General features: G+C 31.2%; 1 protein-coding gene across 10 annotated transcripts in view; it reads right to left on the bottom strand.

The window, feature by feature from the left end:
- Nucleotides 1–16,293, bottom strand: part of LOC144850354 (rho guanine nucleotide exchange factor 12-like) — a 79,893-nt gene that overhangs the window by 24,484 nt on the left and 39,116 nt on the right. For 7 of the 10 annotated variants that reach the window (XR_013614079.1, XR_013614078.1, XM_078707619.1 and 4 more), the window contains 9 exons: nucleotides 13,194–13,301; nucleotides 11,691–11,789; nucleotides 11,442–11,484; nucleotides 10,806–11,043; nucleotides 10,135–10,297; nucleotides 9,639–9,750; nucleotides 8,890–9,027; nucleotides 8,176–8,313; nucleotides 7,518–7,900 (listed from right to left, as the gene is read on the bottom strand). Coding sequence is in view for 8 of the 10 variants with exons in the window: in XM_078707619.1 (XP_078563745.1) it covers nucleotides 7,518–7,900; nucleotides 8,176–8,313; nucleotides 8,890–9,027; nucleotides 9,639–9,750; nucleotides 10,135–10,297; nucleotides 10,806–11,043; nucleotides 11,442–11,484; nucleotides 11,691–11,789; nucleotides 13,194–13,301 (1,422 nt within the window). In the remaining 2 variants the exon portion in view is untranslated. The remainder of the gene's footprint in view (nucleotides 1–7,517; nucleotides 7,901–8,175; nucleotides 8,314–8,889; nucleotides 9,028–9,638; nucleotides 9,751–10,134; nucleotides 10,298–10,805; nucleotides 11,044–11,441; nucleotides 11,485–11,690; nucleotides 11,790–13,193; nucleotides 13,302–16,293) is intronic. The other 3 variants (XM_078707626.1, XM_078707627.1, XM_078707625.1) reach the window with 2 other exon arrangements.

Genomic DNA, 16,293 nt, shown 5'->3' with positions numbered 1-16,293 from the left:
GAGAAACTGTACTTCAACTTTCTTTCAACAAGACCAACTGACAAATTGACCAAAACAGTAGTCAGCCAACAATTATATTTAGACATACAAGATTTGACCTACCAAGAAATTACTGATATTGGCAAGACCAACTGACCAATAAACACAGAGTTATGTCGATAATTCTATGAACACATACAAGATTTGAGCTACCAAGAAATTACTGATATCAACCTGACCAACTGACCAACACTTACAGTATTCTGCCGACAATTCTATGAAGCTGTTTATACAAGATTTGAGCTACCAAGAAATTACTGATATCAACAAGACCAACTGACCAATTGACCAACACTTACAGTATTCTGCCGACAATTCTATGAAGGCGTTTATACAAGATTTGAGCTACCAAGAAATTACTGATATCAACAAGACCAACTGACCAACACTTACAGTATTCTGCCGACAATTCTATGAAGGCGTTTATACAAGATTTGAGCAACCAATAAATGACTGATATTGACAAGACTAACTGACCAATTGACCAACACTTATTCAGCCAACAGTTTCATAGAAAACAGTCAAATAACATCTTTTATTAAACGTTAATCATTTTCCATTCTCATAAAATTCAGTCAGTTGAAATGAAATTTAAATTAACAGATTTGAATTGCAATCCATTTCTAAGAAGTATATGAATTTCTTAGTTAAAAGAAATCATGAAGTGCAAACTAATGTTAATGCTATTTAGCAATGAACTAAGCAAGTACATTATATATTCATAGAAAACTTAAGTTAAGTATAAACTAAGACGAGCCGACTAAGTCAAGTCGCCTCTACCCATTATAGCATTAAATGGAAAAATAAAAACATAATAAAGTAAAATTGGGAATTGTTCAAAAAAGAAATTATAGTATCTGGTTTTTTTTTATTATGAATATTAATAAAAATAATAACAATATAAAGATGGTCATGTGACCATGTTAAACCAATCAGAGAACTTCAAGTCTGTTAAATTAAAATAGATTTTTATTACGTGTCATGTGTCTATCACAGTATTTAACAGATAGCCCCTTGTGTCTGCCATTCTGCGGTTATTTACCCACAAAGCTTAAGGCTTTGTAGTTTGACATGGGTGACACTCTCGCTAAATTTATGGCGTATTCACTAGTAGGCATGTGCCAAATATGGGCATACATTGTGATTTATCCTACGGCATCTGAGCTAGTGGCACGCTTTCAGCAACAACAAATTTCAACCACATTAACGACTCTAAATGCATAAGTAAAAAATAGCGTACCACAAAAATCTAACTTTAACTAAAATTGCTCTTTCTCTTTGCACATTATTTGGGCAAATAGTAAGTTTTGTTAACAAACATACAACTGTTATAAAATTATTAAAAAGACATTTTTGGGTTTTTTTGTTTCTCTTAATACATTCTATTCAAATCAGTCAAATAATATTGTTAAATAAAAAGCATAAAATTTGTGTAAATGTGAAAAATTCCACACACTAAACATTATAACTAAAATCATTGTTTCTACCTGTCATTATTCTATAATAATAATCATTTTTTTTTTATTTATAAGAACATAAATAATCACTTAAGTATTTGTAATTTCTACTTTTGTAATCTGTTCTGAAGTAATTTCTCTTAAGACCGTCAATACGGCACCATTTTATTTATTTTATCATGTCATCTCAATTGCTGTCATGACAACATGATACTAAAAAAACATTCATTGAACATTAGCAGACAATTTTTAAAAAGTACATCGTAATAATTAAAGTATTAAATTTGTTTGGCCAATGGCCAATGTACAACTTTCATTGTCTACTTTTATTGCAGAACAAAATACAAATTCATTAATAGCCAAATAATTTGTAATTTAAAATAAATAAATAAATTTTGATTTTAGGTTTAAAAGAACAAAATACAAATTCATTAATAAATATTAATAATTTGTAATTTAAAATATATAAACTTTGATTTTAGGTTAAAACATTAATTTTGATCATTTTTTATTAAATTCAAAAATTAAAGTTTTTTATGAAATGCCAAAAAAAGCAAACACCATTTTATAAAAATATATTCCATAATATTTAAAAAGTATTATTTAATAATTTATATTCTATGCTAAATTTGGAATGTCCCTATTATTAAGAGACACTTTTTTGTGAACAAAAAAAGAAAACAAAACAACTATTAACAAATATTTTATAAATAAAATTGTCATGTGATTGTGTCCTGGTCCACACAAACCAAACTGGCAAAATTATTGTTTTAGAGTAAATTATTTTATTTCCTAAGATATGTTAAAATGTTATAAACCAAAATTTGTATATTTCAATATTTATCTTTTTAATAATAATAATTATTATTAGAATTACCATTTTATCATCTTTAACAAAAATTATAATTATCCCAATAAATTATTCATCATCAAACTTCAGTTGACCTAATTAATAAAACAATAATGTTTCATAAATAATATAAAAACAAAATCTGTTTCTTTGCTCAAAATTAAAACAAATTTGAAATGTAAATCAAAAAAATTATAATTGAAAAGGAAAAAACAATACAAATCATAAAGTTTTATAATTTCAATTTCAAAATAGGATAGAATTTTAGATAGGACCTGTGATGTTTTAGAATTTACTTATCTTATCATATCATATCATAATTATGTTACTAAATAACTAAATCTAAAAGAATTAATATCAAATTAAATAAAATATGTTACTTTTGAAATGTAAACACAACTTTAATAATTAAAAGGGAAAAAAAACCAACAAATAAAAATATGCTTTTTATAATATAAAATTACATAATTTTCAATTTTTACAATGTTTATTAATTAGAATATACTTTTATATAACTTTATGATACTAATTTTTTTTTAAATATATGAGAAAAAAATAAACCTATACCTTGAATAATATATATAATCTAATTTTAAAATGTAAAATGCTGGAGCTTTTATGGGTAAACCTTTAATCTGAAAATGTGTAATGAACTAGTAGGCTAAGCCTAGTAATCTATCATCTACTACCAAACTAAACGCATCTACTTTACCAAACGGCCGAAAAGACAAAGATAAAAAAAAAACAAATCATATAAATTCGGCGTCACATTACCTGGAGAGCATCAGAAAAAAGTAATCAAACCTGACGGAATAAGACATTATAAATTCCTGACTGCGAATTGTTAAATTATCACCAGCAATGATTAAAAAGTTTCCAAAAATTTCCTCCAATTAATATAATACCTCAGAAAATCTCAAAAACTCTTTCAGGTCTCGGCCCCAACGTAGCACGGGCGGCGAAGTTTTCACCATGCTTGGAAGTTTCTTATTGAGAAGCTGTTAAATAAGCTGTAGTACTTAAAGCACAGCCCAAGCAACGAGTATCCAATAAGGGTAGTGATAGAAAATTACTCTACGCTAACCTCTAAAAGAGACGACCAGCGTCGTAAGCGGATATTATACATCGTTTAAGCTTGTTCTGCTGAAGTTGTTCATCCGTGGCAGTAAGGCCTAGAATCTCATGTCAGAGTATATAGAATATTGATGCTGCTAACAGAGTTAGTATCTCGGATGTTTAATCCCAGCAAACGGTACACGATAATGGTTTGTTTCAGTCTATTCTCTGGAGGATTGTAAACGAACGGCTACCTGTGATAACTAGCGTTTAAATTAAACTGCAACGATGACATTGACTTCGTTTAAAAAGAAGTAAATAAATAAACAGATGCGGTATTAAAGTAATCAGAACCTGTCTATTATTTGCAAAAGTGACATTCAAACATTGTCACCTAAATACTTGTCTACGAGCTAATTGACATTTGTTTATCATTATTAATAATTATTATTACAATGTAATGTATTTATTACAAGGTCAATGAATAACAATGCCAAACAAATTATAACTAATATTTATTTTCTTTTGTTTATATAAATGAAATTTTAAAAAATTTAAAATTACACTTTATTCTTAAATTTATAAACATTGTGTAATTTATGAATGTTCATATTTTTGTATCTTAAGTTAATAATCTTTTATTTATAAATGAAATAAAAATAAGTAAAATTCCAATTTTTTTTTTTAATTTATAAATAATGTGTAATTTGTGAATGTTCATATTTTTGTATCTTAAGTTAATAATCTTTTGTTTATATAAATGAAATTCAAAAAAATTAAATTCACCTTTCTTTTCAAATTTATACACAATGTGTAATTTGTGAATTTTCATATTTTTGTATATTTGGTTAATAAATTTATATATTTAATGAATAAATACATAAATAACACATTAATCTACAAATATAAAACATATTAAAAAAACAATATTACAAACTTAAATCCAAATGAAAATGACTACATAATTTAATTTCGATTAAAAAAAGTTTGAATTAAAAGACGTTTACTATACTGTAATTTTAATGCAAAATATAATTTTTTTTAAATAGATTGACATTTTGGGAACATCATGGGACTATTTTCAAGATGAGGTACACAGTTTAAAAAAGTGGTTGTGAACATATCAGGTCTTATTCAATAATTAGCTTCTCCCATTACATTCATTGTTTATCTAATTTAGTGGGAGGAGCTAAAGTTTAACTAATTTAGTGGGAGGAGCTGAAGTTTAACTAATTTAGTGGGAGGAGCTAAAGTTTAACTAATTTAGTGGGAGGAGCTAAAGTTTAACTAATTTAGTGGAAGGAGCTAAAGTTTAACTAATTTAGTGGGAGGAGCTAAAGTTTGCTAATGTTTATCTAATTTTGTGGGAGGAGCTAAAGTTTGCTAATGTTTATCTAATTTAGTGGGGGAAGCTAACGTTTATCAAATTTAGTGGAAAGAGCCAAAGTTTATCTAATTTAGTGGGAGGAGGAATAACTACATTGTAGGTGACGATTATTTAAATTTTTGTAATTGAAATTTGTTTGTATCATAATTCAATTTATTATTTGCTAATGAGCTACTGTGTTGAATCAACTTATATGATTGCTTTATTTAACTCTGTATGCCATGGTGGTTGCGTTCAACTCTGTATGCCATGGTGGTTGCGTTCAACTCTGTATGCCATGGTGGTTGCGTTCAACTCTGTATGCCATGGTGGTTGCGTTCAACTCTGTATGCCATGGTGGTTGCGTTCAACTCTGTATGCCATGGTGGTTGCGTTCAACTCTGTATGCCATGGTGGTTGCGTTCACATTGTGTGACATCAACAAAAATCTAATTAAGTTCTCAAATTACAAAGTTAAGTATCTTATCTTCTTATTGCCAATTATCTTTAATAAATTAGCTTTATCTAAGCTAATTACTAAACTCTCATCTCAGGAATTATAAGAGATTCTACTAACTTTATTTGTGAACACCACACAGAAGTTCACTTTGTGAATTATCCTAAATCTGAAGCTAATGGAATGTTTCCTCTATTACAATAATGGTCTTTGAATTCAATCAACTCTTTTCAAGTTGCTTAATTTAAGCACTCATTATAAGAATCCTTTTAATGAAGCACCATAAGTGGGGGAGCTTCAAAGTGCTGGAGAACAGAGCGGTGTAAATGGTTCCTTTGCTTTTTATTTTTTTGGTTATCTTAGGATATTTTATTGATCATTTTTGTGTGTAAAGCACTTAGAAACATTGTATTAGGCACTATATAAGACTACCATTATTATTATTATTATTAAGTATGATACTTAGAAATAAGGCAAATCTGAGAGAAAATACAGTATCTGGTAAATGCAATGAAAATGACAGAACTTCATTTTGTCCAGCCCCCCCCCACCCCCACCCCTTATTTTAGATTCTTGAAACCCCCACCTCATATACATTATTATAACTATAATATAATCACTATTACCTACCAAGTAATATTACAGAATCTAAAATGGCCGTGTTTTTTTATAAGGTAATGAAGGTAATTAGGATTTGTAAAATAATCTTTAATAAGAGGTATAAATTGATGACATAAACACAGGAAATCATCCTTGCATCATATTAACAATATTATAAAGAGATTTACAGCTGGATAGTGAGTAAAAGGTTCAAACAGATCTTGTTTTATATACTTTGTACGATGACAGCCGACCTGGTGGTGGTGTGCGTGACTAAACTAACTAACTAACATATGACAGACAAAGTGACCAAATGGTAATATTTGTATACTAGTACAGCATAATGGGAGTTTGAGTGGTTGTTGTGTGAAATCTACACTATCAAACTAGTTTGACAAAAAAGGTGTGATGATGCGCCCAAATATTGTAGTGTTCATATATTGGCACATCATCACACTTTTTTTGTTAAACCAGTTTGATACTATAAACAGAGGTTAACACAAAGGTTGATAGTGTAGACAGAACTTTAGATTTACTTTCTGGCTATGTTCATAATTTTTCACCAAAATCTACTAGAAACTGATCCAAGAATATTTAACTAGAAAACTGCAGTAACGTTAACTAAATGAATGCATGAAAGTTAGACGTAACCACGGTAGTCAACTTGTCTATAGAATAAATGGTGATTGGAGAAACTGAAGAGGGCGGTAGACTGATGACTAAAATTGACCTCAATAGGTAAAATTCCCATTGAAAAAAATCAACATCACCTCCAAGTTCATTGAACTATGACATACCATATTCTATGTCTTCCAAATCTCTGCTTGTGATATGTATAAACTACTGTATTATATTCCAATGCAAACAAATGTAATTATTCCAATTAAAATTAGCATTATAATGTGGCTATTTCATGCATTAATGTGTGAGGTTGATCTTTTTTCACATCTCCACTACATCACTCATCAGTATCTATATTAATATATGCAACATATTAAACTCTATTCATTTCCACTAAATGTATATATAATACGTTCACAAATGATAAAGTTTTCATGTGTGTTATTTTAACTCATAAAACTCACTGTTCATAGCTTTCCAATTTTAATGAGGTTTTCGAAAATGTATGTTTGTTAAAATGTTTGTTTCGTTGATTTCTGATTTTTGTTATTGTAATTATGAACATATTCCAGTTTAGTTGCAACTCCAATACGAATTTGAGATGAACTAAGATGAGACCATGTCACAAACATTCTGGTTATTTTGGTTAAAACCTGCTGATCTGATGAAATTCTTCAGAAAACCCTTTTGTCTATATCTGTTTACTCCACTGTATATATCTTTATCTCTTCTTTATAACATTCTATATTTATTTACTATATTACATGAATTTGTGAATTATAATATAATGTTGCATAATAATTGTTAATAATGGAATGTAAAGAAAGAATATATTTAACAAATTTCAATTTATCGCACATGCCCACTAGCATACACTAGTCAATGAAGATTTTCTCCCTCTATATGCCATGCTATTAAAAGTGGAGGAATGCAAACAAACTATTTGATGACAACATTCATGAATAGATCAGAGCAGAGATTTCGTTAGCTAGATGGTTATAATTTGGAACAAAATGCGCAGATTATTTTGGATGCAAATTTTGGCGTTGGCATGACGAAAACGAAAGTTACCTTCGTTTTCATGCTCTTCCAGCGTTTGAGTTGGTCAAATCGTGGTGACTTTGGTGGTGGGACATAGCCGGGAATTGAAGGGAGTGTCGACGCATGCCCGGGCATAAGAAGCGGTGGCAGCTTGCCGTTCATCACCATGTTATCTATTGGAGGCGCTTCGTCCTCCACGACGGATAAACGGATGTCTTGAAATTTATGTTTATGGAAAGTCGATGTTACCTTTAACTGTAGACTTTCTGACCGTGTTAGATTGGCTCGTCGATTCACGTATTCTTCTTCTTCCTCTTCGGGGCATTCATTCACTCTCTCCATTGGACACGTATCAAACTCCTTCTCAAATTGATTTATTCTTGTTCCAACTATATTCGTACTTTGCATTGCATCTGAAAGAATATCAACACATCACATTTTTATTTAGATCTCAAGAGTACTTATTTTTTACAGGACTTAAGCCTAGGCTCCCAGAAATATATGAAGTACAGTAACAAACAGTTGGGGCAAAAAAGATACTATATGGTATATTATTAATATAATATAAAAAGAAGGGAAAGAATAAAGCGAAACTCGGGACAGACGAAGATATTCAAGCAAGCATAATATATGAAAAGAATGATACCAAAAAAACAGCAATTAATTATTTAATTAACTTTTAACCTACCCATAACATCAGCATCTTCTGCCCTATTAATCATAGGTAGAATCTTTGGTTGGTTTGTGTTTGTGGGTGAGAGGACAGGAGGCTTTCCTTCTACGTCATCAGGGCTTAGAAGGTTCCTATCGCCTCCTGGATAGAAAACTTTAAAAAATTAACAGAAAAGAAATAAATTAAATGGTAATGATAAGAACATTATTGTGGATCGTGTCAAAATTATTTTACTGCGGTAACTACATTTTGTATGGCAATAACATGATTTTAGTTTGCTTGAATTTAGTTTATGAGGCAGTCACTACAATAAACTGTGTGTGTATGCAGAAAAAAGGTTTACAAGAGAAATTGTAGTAATTGCAGTAGAATAATGTTGGCCTGCTTTTTTAATGGATTACGAATATGACAACAACGTTTGAGGTTTAATGAAATTTAGGTTCTCTGAAAATTCTCCCAAAACTACAACTTTCTAACTGTACACTATTCCTTATACAGTCAACTCTCCCAATAGTGGACAACTTGGACTGACCTAATATGTCTGGTTTTCCAGAAAGTCTGGTATTCAGAATGTGTTTTTAATGGTAAAAAGAATTTGGGACCTTTTGGATCTCTGATTTTGGGAGAATTTCCAGTTTTCAGATAGTCCAATAATGGGAGAGTTGACTGTACTTTATTCCAAGCCAAACAGGCCAACGCACTGTAGCTCATAACTATAATAATACTCACCTGAGCTGTTGTTTAACGTTGTGTTTTTGTCTTTAATAAATATGTTCATAATCGATGATTGTCTTTTTTCCTTTTTGTTGCAGCCTTTATCCAGCTTGTCAATGCATGGCGATGTTTTATGTAGTGTCATATCACAATCTGAAAACACAAGAATTCATTTATTGCTCAAGATTGACGATTACTAGTGAGTGCAGTTCTCAAAAACTAATAGAATGGGTTAAGTTTTTAACTAAATGTTATCACCTTTTGTCAATGATGATTGTTTATGTTTATGCTGTTTTTGTTGGCAATAAAGTAAAGTAAAAAAGTAAAGTATTTCTTTGTAATATACAGATTGAGTTAAGTGTTTCAGATTGTTTAAAAAAGTATTAAACGACCGTTCAATAGTGCGTACTATTGCACACCATGTGATCCACAATTACCCAATCAAATCAATCAAAAGGAATTTTGTTTGTAAACTCTGAATTTGTCACTGTTTGGGTAAGTTCATTAAAACTAGCAGTCACTGTGTTCACTGTAACTTGACTCAAAGAGTTCACAAAACTTCTGCAGACTAGTTTTCTGCAGTTTGCAGAAGTTTGTCAACTGGTGTACACCACTGGTAAACATTTCTTGCCGCACTCGTATTCTGCATATAGAGTTTACTAGTGTAGACTTAGTACTTACTTTGACACTATAAGCCTTGGTATCCTACACCCCATAATACGAGTCTGCTAACTAAAGTTTACTAGTGTAGACTTAGTACTTACTTTGACACTGTAAGCCTTGGTATCCTACACCCCATAATAACCCATTACAATGATAACACAGTACAGGGCCTGTACAGTGAAATTCTACAAAATGATGTCCTTTTATTGAAACCTGAAAACAAAACCAAACACCTTAAATTGCTGGTGAAGTGAATTTTTTAAATTTTTATTTCATAAGCATCCAACAGAGAGTAACTCGCCAATTACAGGATGGATAACTATAACTATTCAATAATTGATCTTGCTTATAAACTGAGTCTCATTTGAGGTTTAGGGAGTGGAGTTGAAAGAGTTTTAACCTTGGCACTTGGTCAGGACTCAACCCTGGATCTTGGGATTGGAAGGCAAGCACATTTTTTCTAGATTTGGTAATTTTTTAGGTTTATGGATTAGATTGGTTTTTCACAGACACCTTAGATACTTGGTGTATATGTGCACTAAACCTTATAAAATCTTATTATTTTAAATTCTCAGTTCTACAAATGCTGCTACTCACTTTTGCCTTTGCTTTTTTTCCTATCTTCAGTTTACTTCGATCTTTCGCAGCAAAACTTTGAACACGATCAAGCATGCTGTTCTCTTTCACGCCAACTTGCTTCATAAAGGTCGTGATAGCTGCTGCCATTGCAACATTTTTGTCCTCTTTCTCTGCTTGGTTTCTATCAAATAAAAGTATTTATTATTGTACGAAGAAGGATTAGTGTTAGACGAAAGCTCTGCAATTTCATTCTGGCTGTTTTACTTTTTTAGTTTTGTTTTAGGTTTTTGATTGTATCTCCATTTAGATCGAGCCACCGAAACCCACAGTATTGTCATTTTTTAGTAAGTTGCCTTTTGCTTTATCAATATATATCTCTTTTTTCAAGAACAAAAACTAAATGCTAGACAATATGTTTACAGCCTCGATGTACTTTACAATACAGTCTCTATTTGAACGGAAACTCTGTGAAACCAGATTTTCCTTGAGGTCCACAAGGTCCCAAATTTGTTTTTACCACTAAAAACGTATACCCAAAAACTAGACTTTCCGGAAAACCAAACAAATTATGCCATCCCAAATCTGTACAAGTTATATGATTACTCACCTTGATAATCATTCCAGATGTGGCATTAGGGTCTGCTCAACTACCTTGAGTTCAGTGTACAAGTTAAATGATTACTACTCACCTTGATAATCGTTCCAGATGTGGCATTAGGGTCTGCTCAACTACCTTGAGTTCAGTGCTTCTATCCATATCACCATCCCTCAACATCTGATCACCGTAGATGGAACCAAGACCAAGAAATCGTTTATTCCGGAAGTCACCTAGAAGATCGCGGATCTCAGTGATGGCTACGTCTCGCGCCACGACAAACACTTTCTTCATTGCTTGCTCGTTATCCATACTTGATGTTAATATGCTTTCTAGAATTGTAAAACATTATTATCAAAGTCAACAATAACAATGGGGTAAAAAGAGAAGATCAATGACTTTTCAATAAGTTTTAATGTCAAAACTTTAACAACATTTCCTTGACACATAGCAACATAAATATTAATGATAAAAAAATTCATTTTTGTAGGCTTTTAACGATCAGTTTTCATAAACAATAAGAGACCATGTGAAACTACATTTTGATACATATTTATCAAATTATTTAGTTATTATTTAAGTTATTTTTGGAGGACACTTTTTAGAGGACTGACTGCCTCATAAACTTCTACATTAATTAAAATCACACATTATTGCAGTAGAATCATTTTGAGATGATTCCTATGTTAACAAACTCATAAAAAAGTTCTTGGCTCTGAAACATACTGACCTATTTTTTGTACGACATTTTCTTCTACTTGGATTCTTAATGGCTGGAGGAAAAAAACAACAAAAATTGATAAACATAGCTGCAGTCGTGATGGGTAAGAATATTAAGAAAAAACCATTGCAAGCTAAAACAAGCCTAACGTGTTACTCAGTGTACAACAGGGCTTTTATTAAAAAAAACATGCGTAAATTAATTTGTAGATGATTGTCCAAATATTTGTCTATTTGTATAATAATAAAAATAAAATACCCCTGTTGGCGCCAGGAAAGTTGAAAAGATTTCATAACACCATTTCCTCAATTCCTTCAATGATCCCGTCCCGTAACTGTCGGTTACTAAGTAAAAAAACTGGAAAAAGAAACATTTAGAATTAATGAACACAGGGCATCGAGACAAAGTGAGCCCTCACTCATTTCATATAAACAAGTGACCATTTGATTGGTCATTTGATTTAATTGGTCAGTTGCATTAGTGAATCAAATTGGTAAATTAAATTGATGTCTTTATTGGTCATTTAAAGCTCAGGTACAGGCATGAATTTTAAATATAATATCTGGTTAATTGTACATAAATCAAATATTTGTAACAGAAATCAAGACAAAAAAACATGAATTTTCCTTAATATGGTCAAATACAAAATTTGGCAAAATTCTGCCATAAAAACCAAGAAGACTTTTTTTCAGTAGTTAGGTAGTTAACCTAATGTAATAACATGTCTGGTGACTCCCTAGAAGGTGAAAAAAGATGGTGGATATACGGTGGATAATTTTTGCTATAACATGAAAATAAAAATCTGAAGTTGAATAAAAATACCAGAAATGTAAAATTCAAGTTATATTACCTATATTTAGTCATCTGATAACATTTTTTACCACAACGTTTAGTTTTCATAGCTTTTTAAAATGCCTCTCTATTTATAAAATTTGTGTACAAAAGAATAGAGATTTTACTGTGTAATTTGAACTATCCCCCCACTGATAAGAAAGTGCTTATTTTCAACAAGCTCGTGTAACACAAATAAAATCCCAAAAATTATGAAACATAGGGGAAACTATAGATCGATAATTATTGGAATGTATGATCAATAGACATTTTTTGCCCGCACCTGGCCTTTAAGTTGATGTCCTTATTGGTCAATTACATCAGTGTCCTATTGGTCAATTATATCAATGTCCCTATTGGTGACTAAAGCAATCCCTCATAAATCATTATGGTTCAACAACTCTCTTTAACATTTACTTTAGAATAGATAAACACAGTAGTTTGATCTCTATTAGATTTTAGGAATAATGAAAACACTGTTAATTTTAAAGATAAATACTTGGCAAAATGCAGATAGGGACAGCGGGCTTGCTATTAAATTGGCCCATATCAAAAAAAAAGATAATCCAAGATTTTAATCATCATTTCCTGAAAATCAAGGCAAGGACCATAACTTTAAAACTGCGGGCATTGTAGTGTAAACAAACAGACATACTGTACATATAGACCTAGTATACAGTAGACCTTGTATTAAGGGGACAACTTTAAGACCCAACAAGGTGTCCCTTTAATGGTGGTGTCATGGTGTCCATTAAATAAGGGTTGTGTAGTGAAAAAACATATATCTTGGTTCCTTACATGAGAAAGTGTCACCTGAACAGATATGTCCCCTTAATAGAGGTGTCCCAAATGAGGGGGTTGAACTTGACAAATGCTTTTTAAGTAACGAAAATTAGTCAAGATGAATAAACTGATCATCTAACCACTTACCAGGCTGGACGGGTCACTATTTGATATGAGGTAATGCAGAAACACTGCCATGTGTGCCGGTCGCTTCACTAAAGACTCTAAATCATTGAATGGTCCGTGTTCGTCAAGCTAAAATAACAAATAAAAACTGAAATTAGAAATAGAACTCCTGATGATGCTGTACCTTTGTCATTGTGAATGCTTAAGTATTAACTAAAGTACTACACAGACCAGGAACAGGGGGAGCACCTGACATAATGTTTATAGGCTGTCAAAAGAGGGGAGTGCGCACTTCTAGTGGATACACCCCCTGCAGACAACTCTGAAAATGTGAAGAATAAACAACCTATATAATATGAAACATCAAAGCCTACTACATTAAAATCAAATATTGGATTAAAGCAGGTCAGATAATTCAAATTGCCGGGAAATATATACTAATGATGAATGAAATCAAATGAAATTTATAACACAGCACACTGGGATATATAAAATCAAAAATAAACAAATTTGTGTGAAAAATTCACTTGTTCTATGTCTGAAAAGTAGATATATATAGGGAAAAATGCATTTGAAATATTATAAACAAGTTTGTCTATAATCTGTAGTTGAACGTGGTAAATAATATTTGTCTGAATGCATAGAAATGGTATGAGTTATAATCGAGTTATTATTATAATAGTAGTGTTGAAGTACACAGGGTGAAGGCTATCTGTATTATGGATAATGACTTATTGTTTCTTAGCCATAAGTCCTTTATTAATCTAATAAAAATCCTTACATAGAAATAATAGGAAAGATACAGTAACACAATGTAGACACTAACATGCATACATCGGGACCCCTATACCAAACTTAAAGCCCTCTTCATCCTCACCTCCCTCATGTATACAGCACCTCTTCACCAATTCCATAATCAATCCATTTTCTAACTCATCGTAACCTCTATACAAAGCCCTCTTCTCCCATTTAACCCCACCCCCTCCTTCCGCTAGTTATTTATCCCACCCTCATAGGTTTTGAATAATTACAAACAAAATCTTTCACAGGAAGGTGAATATTAATACCAGGATTTATACCAAGCCTTAAAACATCTCTCAAGGACAATAATTTTACTAACAGTATTGTACAAAATATTTACAAATTAACAATAACAGATACCTCTACTATATATCCTTCTAGTACAATACAGAATAACACAAACTTGCTCAAAATCAAAATAAACACACCAACAACAACTTTTATCTAAACAAACTAACTAACTAACTAAACAAACAGACTGTATACATTTACAAATATCATCCGTTGGGTGTAACATTGTTGACATGAGTAAAGCATATATTATAAAAACAACATTACAACTTGTATACACCATTAAAGACTTACATTGTTGTAATGATGCTATTAGGAATGGAAAAAATGAAATAAATCAATTAAATTACGTTGTATTTTAACAAACATGAATGGGAGACAATAGTGATGGAGATGATAAATGACACACACTTGAAATAGACAGTTGATAGTAGTAGCAGTAGCAAATATTACTGTGGTTAAATTCTTGTTCACAATTGAAATGTACTGTTTATAGTAGGAAGTTTGTTATTATATTTCTTTATTATGTAGATATGTAGCTAGGGCACAGTCACTCAACTAAAGCCATTCTTCCAATTACCTTAGTTTGGTCCTAAACAAAACCTATTTACTGTCGACCCTATTGCATCCAAAATATACACAAAATTAAGCTAATTTGAGTAAAATTTAACAAATTCAAAATTGTGTTCGCTATAATAATTAGCCATTAAAAAATGTTTTTTAGGACGTATGTTATGAGGCATGGTTTTTAGTTATATTCAAACCGTTCTGCAATCTAAAGATAAACACTAAATTAGGGTTAAAACATTCTGTCTTTAGACACTTGTGGCTTACTATGACTTGCATGCTTCACATTAATGTTGACATGTGTATATATTTGAACAGTTTTACATTTAAAATGACTGAATATATGTTAGATGTATGTGATATATATACTACAGTATTCTAAAAAAACTGAATGATAGCATGGTATAACTGATGTAATCACACAAACAAAACTCCTAAAAACTTACAGAGCTCTGACTACTAATATTACTGTTAGTGCTACTAATTGATGGCCTCTAAAGTAAAGAACAAATTAAGAACTGTACATAATTAACATATTTATTTCAATGAAAAAATAAACATTCTCACTCCTGAGGACGATTAAAGCATATTGATCGAAACGTTGAGAAACTCAACAGTTCTTTTCAGAACTAATAATAATATACGTGGTGTACCGCAAACTTTAAATCAACATTTTATTTCGCCATGCAAACCTTCAAACAGGGTATATGTTCTAACATTTTTACTTTAAGCTTTATTTAAAATGATAGAATGTTTGTAAGATATATGAGATGTATCTACAAATAGTGATATTCTAAAATGATTGTAATGAGAAGAGCATGGCGTTGATGACATCACACAAACAAATAACTGAGGACTTACAGAGTTAAGAACACTAATATTACTGTTAGTACTACAAATTGATGGACTCTAAAGTAAAGACAAAAGTGAGAACTATAATACTGCAGTAAATTAACATATTATATTTTTCTTTGATTTTTTCATACGCATCCAACAGTGAGTAACTCGCCAATTACAGGATGGATAAACTATTTAATCATTTGAGGCTTAGGGAGTGGAGTTAAAAGAGTGAGTTACAACCTTGGCACTACAAGGTCAGGCTTGAACCCCGGACCTTGGTATTGGAAGGCAAGCTACTACCAAACTACAGCTCGACTACAATTACTAAAAACCGGTTATTTTTTAATTATATTAAAACTTGCTAAAAATAGATAATACCAAGAAGGACAAAATTGAATTGATTGGATCAGGTAGTTCATTCTCTCAAAACCGGATAGATAACCAGAATTCATAGTAATCCCAAATATTTCAAAGGTAAAAAAAATTAATTTTTAATCAGGGCCGTAGCCACCAGTACGGTTGGTGATGTTTCAACCTGACCACTTTTTCACAGAGGCCTTTGACAACCCAGTGGCTTGAACAGAGATTGTTCCACCACTTTATTTCTAGTGGCTACATCACT

This window comes from Antedon bifida, chromosome 8 (assembly GCF_963402885.1).
Source record: "Antedon bifida chromosome 8, ecAntBifi1.1, whole genome shotgun sequence".
NCBI lineage: Eukaryota > Metazoa > Echinodermata > Crinoidea > Comatulida > Antedonidae > Antedon > Antedon bifida.
The sequence above is the reverse complement of the archived record's forward strand: the minus strand, read 5'-3'. Positions and strand labels throughout refer to the sequence as shown.